We start from the raw sequence: 13,442 nt of genomic DNA on the forward strand, positions 1-13,442 counted from the left end.
TGACGAGAATCCCCCGTCTAGCATTTACTCGGAGGCAATTACTGCTCCGTCTGTATACCCCTCGAGGGCAACGGCGTCGAGCATGCCGATGACGAGTGACAACCAAAAGGTAGTTTTCAATCCGAGGGTGCGGTATTCACTATCATTCACTATCTCTATAGAGAGTTGGACCTTTTGCAATTTTCGGTCAAGCCAATCAAATCAATCAATCGTGTCATGTTTTCCACTGTCTTCCACTGTCGCTGGCACCTGAAATGTACGTAACTGACAAACCAATCAAAATTGTTCCCCGGTGAATGTTGCTTCCAAAGTAGGAAGGCATGCAGTCTCCCCATTCGGATGTGCAAACGGCCGCGAGTGAGTCACTCGTAGTGAATGGCAGAGTGAATGGCAGGAGGCCACGCCTATAAGTACCTGGCCCTCTGAACTCTCTTCTTCTTTCTTGCTTTCCTCCTCCAAACCATTGGTCCTCGAACCGTCGAGCCCAGCCCACTCTCTTCCCCCTTCCTGACTCCTCACTTTCGTCCTTGTTCTCGAGCTGGAGATCCGGTCTCTCCCCTTTCCTCGCGCTAAACCTTCACAGTCCTTTTTCGTACACTCACTCGACTGGTGTACGACGACAATCGGGTTCTTCCTCCTCGACTGGAAGATCTCGACTCCAGAAGCCGCGGGTGGAAGGGTGGTGCTTCTTCGCATAGAACGGTGGGTAAAGGTTCCTCCTCCTACACGACTGGCGGCAGCGACTAGAAACTGAGACGAGGGCTTCACATTGTCGGGCTCGTACACTCCTAGGAGTAACAGGACCCAGCAAACTCTTTCATGCAGGCGCTGGGATGGGATGTACCCTCTGGCGGAGGTGGGCCGGAGGCAGGTCGGAGGCTTCGTCACCACCTTTCTTCGTCATGGTCTCCTTGGACCAACTTCCTGGATTTCCCTGTGATGAACCCAAACCGCTACTGCCGAGAAATCACAAGCTTTCCCGAGGAAGACGCGTGAGGAACCCAAGCTCTCCGAACCAAGGCACGTTAGTTCGTTGAGTATGATAGTGCTTAAAATCCGAGGGGGTCGAAAATCTTCAATCTTCCTTTCCTGTTCCCCTTTTTTCTGTATTTAATTCAAGTCGAGAATACAACTGTTGATTCATGACCATTTCTATCTGGTAGTACTTGCTTTCATTGTAGACTCGAGTAAATGTAGGATCTCCTTTGGGTTCTTTCATGCCTGTTTCTGTCCCCAAACCTCTCTCCGCGGCACGCCCGCGACATGCACATCGCTCAACATGGACGACATGGTGCACAAGATGAGCTCAACAGCGACGGTGCGGACTCGCACTCGACCTACTCTGGAATCTACGCGTTTAAAGAGACCATAGAAAATGGTGATAAATGATGGATTCTCTTTCTATCGAAACTCCCTCCTTGCGAATATGCCCATGAACCAAACCATGCGGGTATCATCGATTCGACAAAGCCACGAACGCTCAAAACGCCAGATGCAATGCTAACTAACAAGCAGAAACAGACCGCCCACACCGCACCAGCCTCAAGACGAAACACTCGAGGCAGAACTGGAACTATTCGCCGTGCTGTTCCCAAAAACCTCGAACTCGAGAGTCGACAAGACAACTGTGCTATTCACAGCCCGAATGTCAATCGCCGAGGCATACATACACCTCCACCCACCACAATTCGCATGGAAAACCATCTTCGTCCCATCCTTCGAGATCGTCGCGCCGCCAGGCGCTTCCAGACCGAAATCCGTCGTCTGCAGAAGTGGCCGCTCAGCTCTGGTATACGGACCCTTGACGGAGCCGGCGTGCGCATATTTGACATTATACCCGAGCGAGGTGAAGCAATGCGACGAGAAGAAGAGGAAATACGTCCCATTGGCGGTGCGGATGATATCCGGCGCTTCGACGAGCGGGCCGTCCGAGTCGTCGATGTCGAGGATTGTCGTTGGCTCGCCTACTTTCGTGACGCCGTCGCTTTCCAGCTCTTGAAGCATTATCGGCACGGGGCGACGGGGCAGACGGCTGTTGCCGCAGTATCCTCCGCTGCCGACGCTGTTGCCGTCGGCTTTGTAGACGACGTAGAGGGTGCCGTCGGTATCTTTGAAAGGGGATGGGTCGATTGCGCCGCCGTATTTGTGTGGGCAGGCGAGGGATTCGTTGAGAGGGATGTAGGGACCGAGCGGGTCGGTGCCTTTTGATACGGCGGCTCCGATGCAGTGGTGCGTTTTGAAATCTTTTGTCTGGCCTGCGTAGTAGATTACGAATTTTCCGTCGTCCTGTGCGAAGTGTCAGTCAGTCACTTTGTTGTTTTTCGGTGGTTTCGAGGATTAGTTCCACGTACCCGCTGAATCGCATCTGGTGCCCAGTGGTTGACACTGCGTTCCCAGCCGCCGAGGGTTGGCATCGCGTCATAGTCATGGTGCAGAGTCCAGTTGACAAAGTTGGTAGATGTCGCCACGGGGATGTGGATGGTATTAGGGTCATGCTTCTCGGGGTTCGTCCCATAGGCATACCATGTGCCGTTGTGTTCGAGCAGACCCGGGTCTGGGAAGTTGTGAATGGCGAAGACGGGGCGATTCTCTCTAATCTTGTAGCTAGGGTCGTCGTGGTTCGAATGATACAGGTGGTATGTATCGCCCAGGTCCGGGTTCTTCTTTCTCGTGAAGATGATGGGCAGAGCAATGATGATTGCCACTAATCCGAGTCCCACGAACAATAGTGCACTGAATATGCCGATTTGTCCTCGCGACCAGGGCCGCGCAAAGAGGCCCTTCTTCTTCCCTTCGCTTTCAATATCCCCCGGTTGCTTCGATTCCAGTCCCGCTTGACTTCCCTCGCTGTCTGACAATTGCCCTGCCACTTGTAAATCACCAGTCGCCGAGACGTCGTGGGTATTGGGTTGCCCGGTTTTCGAAGGATTTTGCATTGTGTCGCACCGAATGAACCTCGATTCTTTTTGCTTGAAAAGTCGGGGGCGGTTTTGATTGAGGTGACCGGGCTATAGATAACTTGAACTTGAACGGGCAAGCACCGACGCTACCCAAGATTTGTGGCTGTGAAGGAAGCTGAACAAGTGAAAAGGGAAAAGGAAAAGTGTAGACAAGAAAGAACAATTCTGCCCATTGCAATCTGTTGATTCCCCCTTCTGAAGCACCTGCGTTGATCCCGAAGTCCAAAAAGGGTCAAATCAATTGGATGGACGAGCGGCTTCTTATAACAACCAGGGATGCCGAGATTACGGGGCAAATGCGAGAATAAATAGATGTGAAACGGGGATTGATGGGCCGATCCTGCAGTAGGATTGGCTACGGCAAGAGAACAATCTAGAGCCCCGTACGGAGCAAAGTGTGTAAGGTGTAAGGTTTTGATGGGGGCGTGGGGGCAGATGCAGGGCCATTCAGACGGGGAAAAGTCTTGGAAAAGAGGGGTCTTCCTTATGAGAGGCCGGAGAGATCACACCAGTTTTGATGCCAATGAGACCATCAACTTCCACCAAGGAAAATCATTTGGGGACAAAGCAGCTTACTGGAGACGTGTTCGGTATCGCCTCCAACTGCAGCTTGGGCATCGGCTGACTGTGTCTGCGAAGAAGCTAAAGCGCAAGGAGAAATCGAGTCTTGGCTAAGCTTTTGTGGGCGGCCCATGAGGACGCGACTGGGGCCAATGGACATGGCGCAAGATGATTCTGTCATCCATACTTTCTTTCGCCAGGTGGGTTTCAATTTAGTGCGGGCCCCTGTTGATCCGCGCTTTGATCTCTTTCGTTGCTGTGTTGACGCTCTTTTGTCTCGATAGCTCAGATGCAGTCGAGGAGTAAGGCATTATTGATCCAAGAGGCCTTTGCATGAGTGAGGTATTACGGAGTACAATTCATGGCTTCTGTATTCCGTCACTCCTCGTGCATCTCCTTCATCTCCCAAACTGCTCGTCCAGGAATGCCCAACTCGGGGCTCCCGGGGAGTGTGGGGAATCGTGTCTTCCACCGCTTACAAGTGCCGGAATCATTAGGCAGCACGATTGAATCGATCGACGTATCCCTACTCTATAAGGATTTTATTGAGCGAATTTCCATTGATGCTGCTGGTGATCTGGGTCTTACTGAGCCAGACTCAAAATTCACCCATTTCAAGCGTGATCGCATCATCCTGCATCTCGACAACCCGGGTCCCCAGGGCACCAGACCTTTTAGCAGCAGATGCTGAGTCTGGTCCACTGCTTTCAGAGGGAGGAGCATGAGGGCCCGTACGTTCTCATATCGTGGACAGAGGAGGGTGAGTTATAAGTTATAACTACATACTAACTACTACTAGTGGTAGTAGTAGTGTACGTAGCACATCTATTCACTTCTTATTGAGTTCTTGAAACAACATGGTTATTTGATTTTGATATTTGATATTAGTATAGCTAACTCGTAGGTTTTATATGCTAGAGAAAGATCTTGGACACACTCGAGAATTTTTAGATGACGAGCCAGGGGCTGCCTCGAGGGAACCACACTGAATTGGTATAAGGACTCCATCTTGATTGGACTTGCTTGTAAGGGTATAACTACTGTCTAACAGAAGATACAATTAAGGTAGAGATGGGAGAAGATCTGGGAGACTTGGGTCAAATTTGGGGGCGTTGCGCGGCCCAAAATAACGGTATTCGACCTCCAGAACACACTGAGCCATGGCCCTGGTACCATCTTCTTTTCCTCCCTTCTTCTGTGGGTCCTGAATCTTCTTTGACCCGAGCTTCCCCATAAAGTCGGTTTTTTTTAATCCAAAGACACGAAGTAGCATAGGCGCAAACTCGTGAGATGAGTACAGCTCAGTCTGGTCTCGCTCAACCTTTGTTCCCATGGTCCAGCACCTTTCAAATTATCTGACTCGATAGGCATTGTTAGAATTTGCTGTACAGCCGCCAGATTTGTCTTTGATAGTCCTCGGGCTCGGATTCGGGCTCGGATTCGGGCTCAGACCCAGGCAATCGGAGACTGAATCTCGTTGTCTTCAAATGTTTTTTTTTCCCACCAGGCTTGACGAAAGATCATAAGAATAGCATGGGCTTTCGAGAGTATAGGCCCGGAGTAGGCTAGAAATTCTCTGCTTGATCAACCTTCTTGGTGGAAGAGCAGTAGAGCGTTTTTACCCTGGATGCTACTAGTAGTATCCATGGATGTTCCCTGGACATGAAGTTTTTGGCGTCGGCGACCGTCCTCAATATATCTAATATTGAGGCTTTCTGCAAGGGCTAGTGGTCCGAAGCCAACTGCAGGGCTTGCGAGGCCAATTTGTAGAACGGACAGTGTTTGATCGCCTCGGGGTGACGGCATGCCCGCTCTAATTCATGAGAAGGTTCGTCTCAAGCTCGTCACAATATTGGCCGCATTGAAATTTCCATAGTGATAGGATGATAGACACGCAATCACGAAATTGTGCTGCTTGATTCTTCCCAGCTTGCATGTATTACTGTCGCCGAGGTCTTTCGGTATTGGAGAATGCTTCTCAACCAGCATAATGACCTGTTCGACCGTAATTGAAGCATACGCGAATATTCGAATCCGTATATTCAGCACGCAAGAAGTTCCGGGACTGGGTGACGTATAACAACTCAATTCCACAAGCTATGTCGAGTGTAAGGCATAAGCTCTGTAACACTGGGATTCCCTATGAGGTTGAATTGCTTCAAATGAAAGTTGTTCAAAGTTCAAGTTAGGACATGTTGGGTGGTGTTTCTTTTGGGATGTTTTGATGTTGACGGGGACTGCTGATTATAGAATGCCAGTTCTACTAGTATTACTATGCAGCACTGGTGGCAGGCACGACTTGCCCGGATTTTTGCAACTTCAGCCGAATCTTCTTGCCTTGCATGCTGCTTACCCAGATGGTCATGAACGTCCGATTCTGGTACTGTCAACTTGAAGAGCATGGACTATAACTAGTAAGAGCTATCGTGTAAATAGTTTCTGGTTAGAGTAGGCTCAAGCGGCCAGAGACGTTTCCTACAGATAGTTTGAGGTTCAAATTGCTGCCAGTGTTATCGTGCGAATATATTATCACACCTATTGTCAAAGCTTTGGTCCTTCAAGTTGTCGCTTCGTGCTAACTGAACAGTGCGTGCGTAAGCAGAGCTTGGCTGGCTTGGCATTCCTAGATCGACGAAGCTTGTTTGACAAAATATTTGCAGTGGCCGCAGTTTTCTTGAAAGACCGGCCCTTCCGACTATTACTACTACTAGTACACTATAATCCAGACTAGGAGCTAAATATTTCTTTATCAAATTTTACATAGTGTGGCACTAAACCTGACAGCGGGTCGCTAGGATACACAGGCTCAGGGTCATGACCATTGAAGGAGCCCCCTGTAATACTATCTGATGGGCCCTAGTATAACTAGAACCCCTAGTATAAATGAAGAGTGTCTAGGAGAAAACCCAAGGGTGCATATGAATGTTTCAAGTCTTCGAGAAAAGGTCGATCCTATGCCTAAAGGGGCGTTGGACTACCAATACCCCGTAGTGACGACGCAACTATCCGACACCATTCACACTAGTACGCGCCCTGTGATAGAACAGCAGACCGAAGAAAACATCCATAAAGAAAAAATCCTCGCTGGGAGGTTGACAGTTCAACTCCAATAAGGATCAGCATATCAAACTGCTGTGTTGAGCCTCGTATCTGTCTCCAATTCGAGAACGATCGTCAGCCCCGGGGACCGGAACGGCGCAATCGTGGGGAACAACTTAAACCAAATAGTTCAGGTAGTTAGTTCAAACAGACGTACTCCGTAATTAACAGAAATATGGCAACGAGAACAAATTCAAAGAAGCAGAAAATAAATAAGTACTCCGTACATGTAAATACATAAATCGGCACGGCGAGTGCAGCGGGCCACGTGAATGAGGGATCCACCCAGCCAGATTGGATGGCATACGCAATCTTTCCAGGCTCCGTCCACTTTCAACCCTGACGGTGCTGACTAGTGTGTTCGCGAGTGGGAGGGAAACCATTCTGGCTTCTTTCTCATTCGAATTCTTCTATTCTTCTGAAATATCCCCGGCCCAGGTTCCTGATCCACTCCGTGTGGTATCTCCTATTTCTGTTTGCGGCGTGCGTCGCATTCTGGAAGTCACACACACCACCAGCCTCAAGGAGAATACCGCCATGCCAATTCTCCGATCGCCTGAAGCTTAATCTCAGAACGCATACACACCATCCTGCCTCGGCAACCCAATTGCCTCTCGAATCGCATCCCTCTTGAACCGAACCGAACCCGAATCGAGCCGCCGAGCTTCGTGCCTCGCGCCTCGCGCTCCCACGCCACCCGCAGAGGTCCTGGATAGCCCGACTCAACGGTGCGCGTGGCTGTCGATATCCTCACAGGAGGGGGGCTAGGGGTTCGATCTGATTACACGGTCGCACAAAAACCCCGCCACCCACCATGCCGACGCTCCGAAAGGCCTTATTCGCCGTCATCTGCCTTATAGCCTTCGTATTCCTCATCCGCTCAACCCGGCCCGCCACCGACATTCCCGGAGTGCCAGGATATAAGCCCGTGCAAGATATCTTTGCGGAGGAACAGGAATTGCTGCTCAACCCGAAAAAGAAAGCCAAATCCCGACAGCAGCAGCTGTTCGGCCCGGCGCTAACAGCCCCGTTGCGCGAACGTCTTCGCTACCAATTCCCCTACAAACTCGAGCCTCATTTCCCCGCATATATCTGGCAAACATGGAAATACGCACCGTCCTCAAGTCGATTTGATCGAGACCTGCGCGAGGTCGAGGCGACATGGACGGAAATGAACCCATACTTCACCCACCAGACGATTGGCGACGACACCCAACGCCACCTAATTGAGTATTTATACGGATCGATGCCGGATGTCTTCGAGGCCTATGACTCCTTACCGCTGGCGGTGATGAAGGCGGACTTTTTCCGGTATCTCGTGCTGCTTGCGCGCGGTGGGGTTTATAGCGACATCGACACCAGAGCACTGAAACCTGCTCATTACTGGTTACCAGAGGAGCTCGACCGCTCGACGATCGGATTTATGGTCGGTATCGAAGCCGATCCCGATAGACCGGACTGGCATGATTGGTACTCGCGTCGCATCCAGTTCTGTCAATGGACTATTGTCTCCAAACCAGGCCATCCGATCTTGCGCGATATGGTCGCTTATATCACGGAGGAAACGTTGCGCATGAAGAAGGCTGGGATCCTCAAGGTCGGCAAGATGGATAAGACTGTCATGGAGTTTACGGGGCCCGGAGCCTGGACTGATGCGGTCTTCCGCTACTTCAACGACCCGGATTACTTCAATATCGTGCCCGGGGAGAAGAACGTCACCTATGAAGATTTCTCCGGCCAAACTACCCACCGCAAAGTCGGCGATGTGGTCGTCTTGCCTATTACTAGTTTCAGCCCTGGTGTTGGGCAGATGAACGCGGGTGATACCGATCATCCTATGGCCTTTGTAAAGCACAATTTTGATGGTAGGTCATCCACTCATTTCACTTCCGTTGTTTCACCCGAAACCATAATCTAACGAATTTTTCTTCTCCCAGGCACGTGGAAGACGGACCCATCGCTATGAAGCAAATTTGCAACACTGCTGTTGTCACACTAAAAGTTCCACTCCGTCGCCGCTTTGGATGCTTTACTTGCTTTGCTTTAACAATACCCTTATCTTGTCTTGTCTTGTCTTTCTGACGACATATCGACCCCATACCTCGCCAATCAAAGAGACAACCCTTGCTTGAGCACCAATATCTCGTATCGGCCATCTCCTCGACCCGATAATCGCGAGACTACCGACCACCTCCTCTCTCCCCTTCTCACCGACTGTGACGATTCTTGTCCTGGATATCGCGCTGCAAGCAGCCCTTTTTGGATACGTCCCAGGCATGGACAATTTATTCATCACGATGAGCGCGTCCATGTTTTACGATCCGTACATACTTATTATGTTTTATAAACCACCCCCTTTTTTCTTTGCTTAGAGCTTATTGCTCCTCCAACGTTCCAATGACTAGAATAAAGAACCTTTCTAAATAATTTTATCTCTCAACTTGAAAGTGACTTCCGATTTGTAGTACTTCCAGGGTTACTACTAGTTCTAAGTATTAGTGTAGTGGTGGGTAAGTAGTACAGGGGTAAGTTCTAATTGACTGTGCAAAAGTCCCGAGTCCTCTTGTACTAGTACTAGTAGCATGGACAAGAAAATACAACTGAACTATCTCCGAACCTTGGAAATTGAAGTAGTAGTATATATACGTGTCGGTTTGTGCAATCATTCTAAGCATAAACACAACAAAGTAAAGTCGAAAAAGAAAGAAGATGATAACACGCCAGCTGATTATTCCGTCTCTGTCTTCAAGCTTTGAAATGTCCAGGCATAGCTGTATCATTTCCAAAAGACCGGTCGACGATAGATCATAGCCAAAATAGAATCGTCAATTTGGGTGATGACTTGATCGATACTATTCGATAGGCCTGAGCCATAAGACTCGAGGGCAAGCTAGGCGGTCTTATCAAGGTGATGGCAAAGCTAGAAGGAATATGGCGCTCTGTCAAATGACTAGCCTATATTCTCCGAGTGGAAAGTGAGAGAAGGTATAATCCAAAGAGATTACCCTAGGGTATAAGGCGTTGTGGCGGATGGGGGTATTGTAGGTGGAGAATCACCATCCAAGGCGGAGGTGGAAGGTATCGGGTGAAGGGTGACTGACAGGTTACAGACTTTCCAAGGTCGATGATCCAGGGAAAGGAATATTGGAGGTGGTCACGCATTGACCGGCTAAAAAGACGCGGGGTGATTCACCTTGCTGTGTCCAAAAACGACGGGGAAAGCGGCAGCCCGATGAGTTTGCGATCTCAGTCCAACCCATGTTGAAAAGGAAGGCTGCTGAAGCTGCCAAAACGAAGTATATGCAAGAAGCAACACAGAAGAGAGAAGACGAGGGCAAGAACCTCTCTTTTTATCAAAAGTCGCTGAAAAGAGGCTCATACTTCTTCTTAAGGTCATCGGTGTAGAGGTTTTGATTTCGGTTGTCGGAGTCTGGGTATTCTTCAAAGTTACCCGTATCTGCGGGATGTGATACCCGGGGAATGATCGGGCCTTTGACTCGGTGATAGAAAAGGTCGTCCCAAGCAATTCCTTCGAAGAAAGGGTGGGATTTGACTCGGGCTGAGCCCCCCCGATATGTAGCCCAAACGCTCCGACGGGTTTGTCTTGCAGAGCAAAGAGACGATATTTTGCGCCGCGGGGGGGCATATTCGGTGGAAAACGCAGGCGTCCCTCGACAATCTGTTCGTAAATTCGCATGGGACTTTGATCCCAAAATGGAGGTTGTCCTACAAGGAACTCGTAAATCAAGATACCGAGAGCCCACCAATCAACAGCCAGTCCGTGGCCGCTGTTATGAATGACTTCCGGAGCCAAGTATTCCGGAGTACCACAAAGCGTGTAGGTTTCGCGGTTGTGTACTTGTTTCGCAAATCCAAAATCGACTAACTTAATATGGCCATTTGCGTCGAGTAGGATATTCTCCGGCTTTAGGTCACGATAAGCCACCCCTTGTACGTCATGTAGATATTCGATAGTCATGGCGATTTCGGCCGCATAGAACTTCGAGGTTTCTTCGTTGAAACGCCGGGCGCGTCGGAGATAGCTAAATATCTCGCCTCCGGGGCAAAAATCCAACTGCTAGCGATTAGGCTGCCGCACGAACCCGAGACTGGGGACTAGTAGTAAGACTAGATAAGAGAGACCCCACGTACTAGCATATAAAGACATTGTTCGTCCGAGAAAGATGCGACGAGAGTTGTGATGAAAGGGTGTCCGACTACTGCGGCGAGGGTTTTGCGTTCGTTGCGCACATGTTCAACCTGCTTCAGCTTGATCACTGTTTAGTGATGGATTACCGTGGTCAGCGCCGGCCCTTAGGTGATCGTATACAGCTTTGCGATAAGGTTCGAACTAACCATCGGCCTTGCGTAGAACCTTCAGCGCATGCACCTTGTTCTTGTCCGGTTGATCTTTCAGCCTTGCGAGGGAAACTCGAGCGAATGTGCCTAATATGTAACCAAAGAACGACGGTGAGATTCCGAAAGAAACATATGCGGGTTGGGAAGGGAGAGGGAAAGGAGTTCGGACCAGTGCCAAGTGTCTTCAATAGAACAAAATCATTCACATGCAGACTTCGCGACGAGATCGAGAGCTGTTTTTCCTCGCGGCGCTCAGTGACGAGAAACGGGTTCGCGGATCGCTGCGGAGGACGGCCGGACTGAACGAGATGCTTGTCTCTCTGGTGGGTATCGTTGGGACGCATTTCGTTTGATCTCGAGGCGATAGTACTGCCTTGTACATCACCTGGTGCCGAATGTTGGAGTGTTCCGGTGGCCATTGCAACAGTAGAGCATAGTAGTCTCCCTCCGCGACGGAAGATTGGAGGGTTAAAAAAAAGAAAAGTATAGGAGCCCACCCGGTTAGCGCGCCACCAGTTTCGCGTGGGTAGCCAGCTTGATCCGGGGGTGATATTTAGACCAACACAAAGGTCATTTGGAGAATAAGATCCCCTGGAATAAAAACGTGGGGAGAGAAGAATGGAGTTCGCAAAGAGCGCGGGGCAGAAGATGGCAAAAGGAGAGTTCTGCCAGCTCTGACGTATTTCTATGGGGGCGGGGCTACGGTCTTTCCTAGTTCAGTCCCGAGGTGAGAAGCAACTACGGTGATAAATCGGAATCTTAATTCTTTGGGCTGACGGGGCCCCCGTCACTGGTATTCCTCCCGAATTTAGTATATGAGAACATGTGGTTCCTTTATAATACACCCCGAAAAAGAAAAAAAAAGAAAAAAGAGAGGGAAGAGTTTAAGAGCAATAGAGAGTCCTTGCGATTCCAGACTCAGCCAGCCTGGATCGGGATTCAGAATCTGGATCTGGATCTGAGTCTTGATCCTGGTCTCGATCTTCTAGCGCAGGGCCCTCCTGTCGCCAATACGCTGGGTGTGACCTAATGCGATCCACCTGTGGACGGAATCATGCAAGTGCGCGAGAGGGGAAGCGATCATATAGAAGCATTTGCGAAATGATGGGGAAAACGCGCGCACTCAAGACTTCGAGTTCAGGATAAGACCAACAATCAAGCTAGTAGTCAAGTTAGCATTATAACATCAAAGAACCTTGAAGACGGCTTATTTCGGGGCCCTCTCCTCATTCTTTCTCTTCTCCAGTAAACATACCCATAAAGGCCAAGAACTTCACCAAAAATCAGAATCAAGATCATGCCCACGTAGACACGGGATTGTTGCATGTAAGCCCGAACACCCTAGTAATTATTAGAACCAAAGTATCCTGCGTTTCCGATCTCGGAGGGAAAGGAGAAGCACATACAGCATCACCAACAATTCCAATCGTGTAGCCGGCCGCAATACCGGTCAAGCCGACCGATAGGCCAGCTGCGAGATGCATAAACGAGCTATATCCTCTCCCGTCAGCCACTAGTCCTCCATTTCTAGAATATTTCGTCAACCATACGTGTATAAGCTCAAGTTGTTTGTCGGGCTCAGTGCTTGCGAGATAAGGACGGCGACGACGAGACCATAGACTGCAATGATACCGGACATGACGACGGGGATAAGAGACTGTAGGATGGTTCGAATCTGTCAGGTTGTGTTGCATCGGAACCGCCGAGGGCTGGATTTGCTTACCTTCATGATCAAGTCAGATCGGAATGTACCAACACCTGCAATACCAATTCCCGACTTTGCTGTGCCGTAAGCTGCTCCTGCCGCTGTGAAGGTGTCAGCTGTGTGTGCCCATTACTCCCAATCAAGAATCAACAATTCCTCGATCCACCCAAGTTGAGAAGCCACATACATCCGAAGACCATCTTCACCACCGGTCGTTAGCATTCATTCTATCATATCAGATTCAAAGTAGAGTCGGAACTCACTGCAGCGGCAATGCCGGCCTAGAGTTGCATGTCAGTATAGCTGCAAAGAAGCTGGAGCTGGAGCTCATGGGAGAGCCACTCACAAAGGAGAAGAACGGGGCGAACTTGGGGGCGAGTTCGCTGTCCGCCATGATTGAGGATGTATCGATGTGTTGGGTGTTGTGAGGGAGTTCAAAAGAGATAGAGAGAAAGGGGGGGAAGGAGGAAGTTGGGTTGAGTGGGAGGTGGACTTGAAGACAAGTTCAACGTAAGTCCAGTGTTGCTCCTGCGGTTGTTGCAGAGGATCACTTGGCCCGCCGTAGCGCATTGCCGCGCTTCTCTTCGGGTATGTGACAATACCATACCACTTCCCTTTCCGCATTGACCACCCCTCTTTGTATGCCACATCTTGAGAGATCGTAATGGTTATACCATCTGTCAATACAGTCTACCTCCTCTCCTGGCCGCTGGTTTCCCCCCCCCAATCTATCGCTGCATTTTCAACAATCACCTCCC

General features: G+C 49.8%; 8 protein-coding genes across 8 annotated transcripts; 2 read left to right on the forward strand and 6 right to left on the reverse strand.

Moving 5' to 3' along the window:
* Window positions 1–362: 362 nt before the first annotated feature.
* On the reverse strand, window positions 363–904 carry N7533_004163 (uncharacterized protein; the record flags this gene model as incomplete). The annotated part of the gene is given in 3 exon segments (XM_057100813.1): window positions 363–404; window positions 415–828; window positions 845–904. The coding sequence occupies 3 exon segments, from the start codon at window positions 902–904 to the stop codon at window positions 363–365; spliced, it is 516 nt and encodes a 171-aa protein (XP_056960443.1).
* Window positions 905–1,542: 638 nt separating this feature from the next.
* On the reverse strand, window positions 1,543–2,936 carry N7533_004164 (glycoside hydrolase family 43 protein; the record flags this gene model as incomplete). The annotated part of the gene is made up of 2 exons (XM_057100814.1): window positions 1,543–2,286; window positions 2,352–2,936. The coding sequence occupies 2 exons, from the start codon at window positions 2,934–2,936 to the stop codon at window positions 1,543–1,545; spliced, it is 1,329 nt and encodes a 442-aa protein (XP_056960444.1).
* Window positions 2,937–3,492: 556 nt separating this feature from the next.
* N7533_004165 (uncharacterized protein) lies at window positions 3,493–3,681 on the reverse strand (the record flags this gene model as incomplete). Its single annotated transcript, XM_057100815.1, has 1 exon — window positions 3,493–3,681. The coding sequence occupies one exon, from the start codon at window positions 3,679–3,681 to the stop codon at window positions 3,493–3,495; it is 189 nt and encodes a 62-aa protein (XP_056960445.1).
* A 201-nt stretch (window positions 3,682–3,882) lies between these two features.
* N7533_004166 (uncharacterized protein) lies at window positions 3,883–4,212 on the forward strand (the record flags this gene model as incomplete). Its single annotated transcript, XM_057100816.1, has 1 exon — window positions 3,883–4,212. The coding sequence occupies one exon, from the start codon at window positions 3,883–3,885 to the stop codon at window positions 4,210–4,212; it is 330 nt and encodes a 109-aa protein (XP_056960446.1).
* Window positions 4,213–4,581: 369 nt separating this feature from the next.
* On the reverse strand, window positions 4,582–4,854 carry N7533_004167 (uncharacterized protein; the record flags this gene model as incomplete). The annotated part of the gene is made up of 1 exon (XM_057100817.1): window positions 4,582–4,854. One exon carries the CDS (start codon window positions 4,852–4,854, stop codon window positions 4,582–4,584), a length of 273 nt encoding a protein of 90 aa, XP_056960447.1.
* Window positions 4,855–7,434: 2,580 nt separating this feature from the next.
* N7533_004168 (glycosyltransferase family 32 protein) lies at window positions 7,435–8,538 on the forward strand (the record flags this gene model as incomplete). Its single annotated transcript, XM_057100818.1, has 1 exon — window positions 7,435–8,538. One exon carries the CDS (start codon window positions 7,435–7,437, stop codon window positions 8,536–8,538), a length of 1,104 nt encoding a protein of 367 aa, XP_056960448.1.
* A 1,251-nt stretch (window positions 8,539–9,789) lies between these two features.
* N7533_004169 (uncharacterized protein) lies at window positions 9,790–11,398 on the reverse strand (the record flags this gene model as incomplete). Its single annotated transcript, XM_057100819.1, has 4 exons — window positions 9,790–10,695; window positions 10,773–10,897; window positions 10,977–11,066; window positions 11,149–11,398. The coding sequence occupies 4 exons, from the start codon at window positions 11,396–11,398 to the stop codon at window positions 9,790–9,792; spliced, it is 1,371 nt and encodes a 456-aa protein (XP_056960449.1).
* A 704-nt stretch (window positions 11,399–12,102) lies between these two features.
* N7533_004170 (V-type proton ATPase proteolipid subunit) lies at window positions 12,103–13,078 on the reverse strand (the record flags this gene model as incomplete). The annotated part of the gene is made up of 8 exons (XM_057100820.1): window positions 12,103–12,139; window positions 12,235–12,320; window positions 12,386–12,470; window positions 12,530–12,654; window positions 12,703–12,785; window positions 12,872–12,884; window positions 12,948–12,965; window positions 13,031–13,078. The coding sequence occupies 8 exons, from the start codon at window positions 13,076–13,078 to the stop codon at window positions 12,103–12,105; spliced, it is 495 nt and encodes a 164-aa protein (XP_056960450.1).
* Window positions 13,079–13,442: the final 364 nt, after the last annotated feature.

This window comes from Penicillium manginii (genome assembly GCF_028828005.1).
Source record: "Penicillium manginii strain IBT 31320 chromosome Unknown utg000004l:1.0-7231830.0:1.0-7236170.0, whole genome shotgun sequence".
NCBI classification, from domain to species: Eukaryota; Fungi; Ascomycota; class Eurotiomycetes; order Eurotiales; family Aspergillaceae; genus Penicillium; species Penicillium manginii.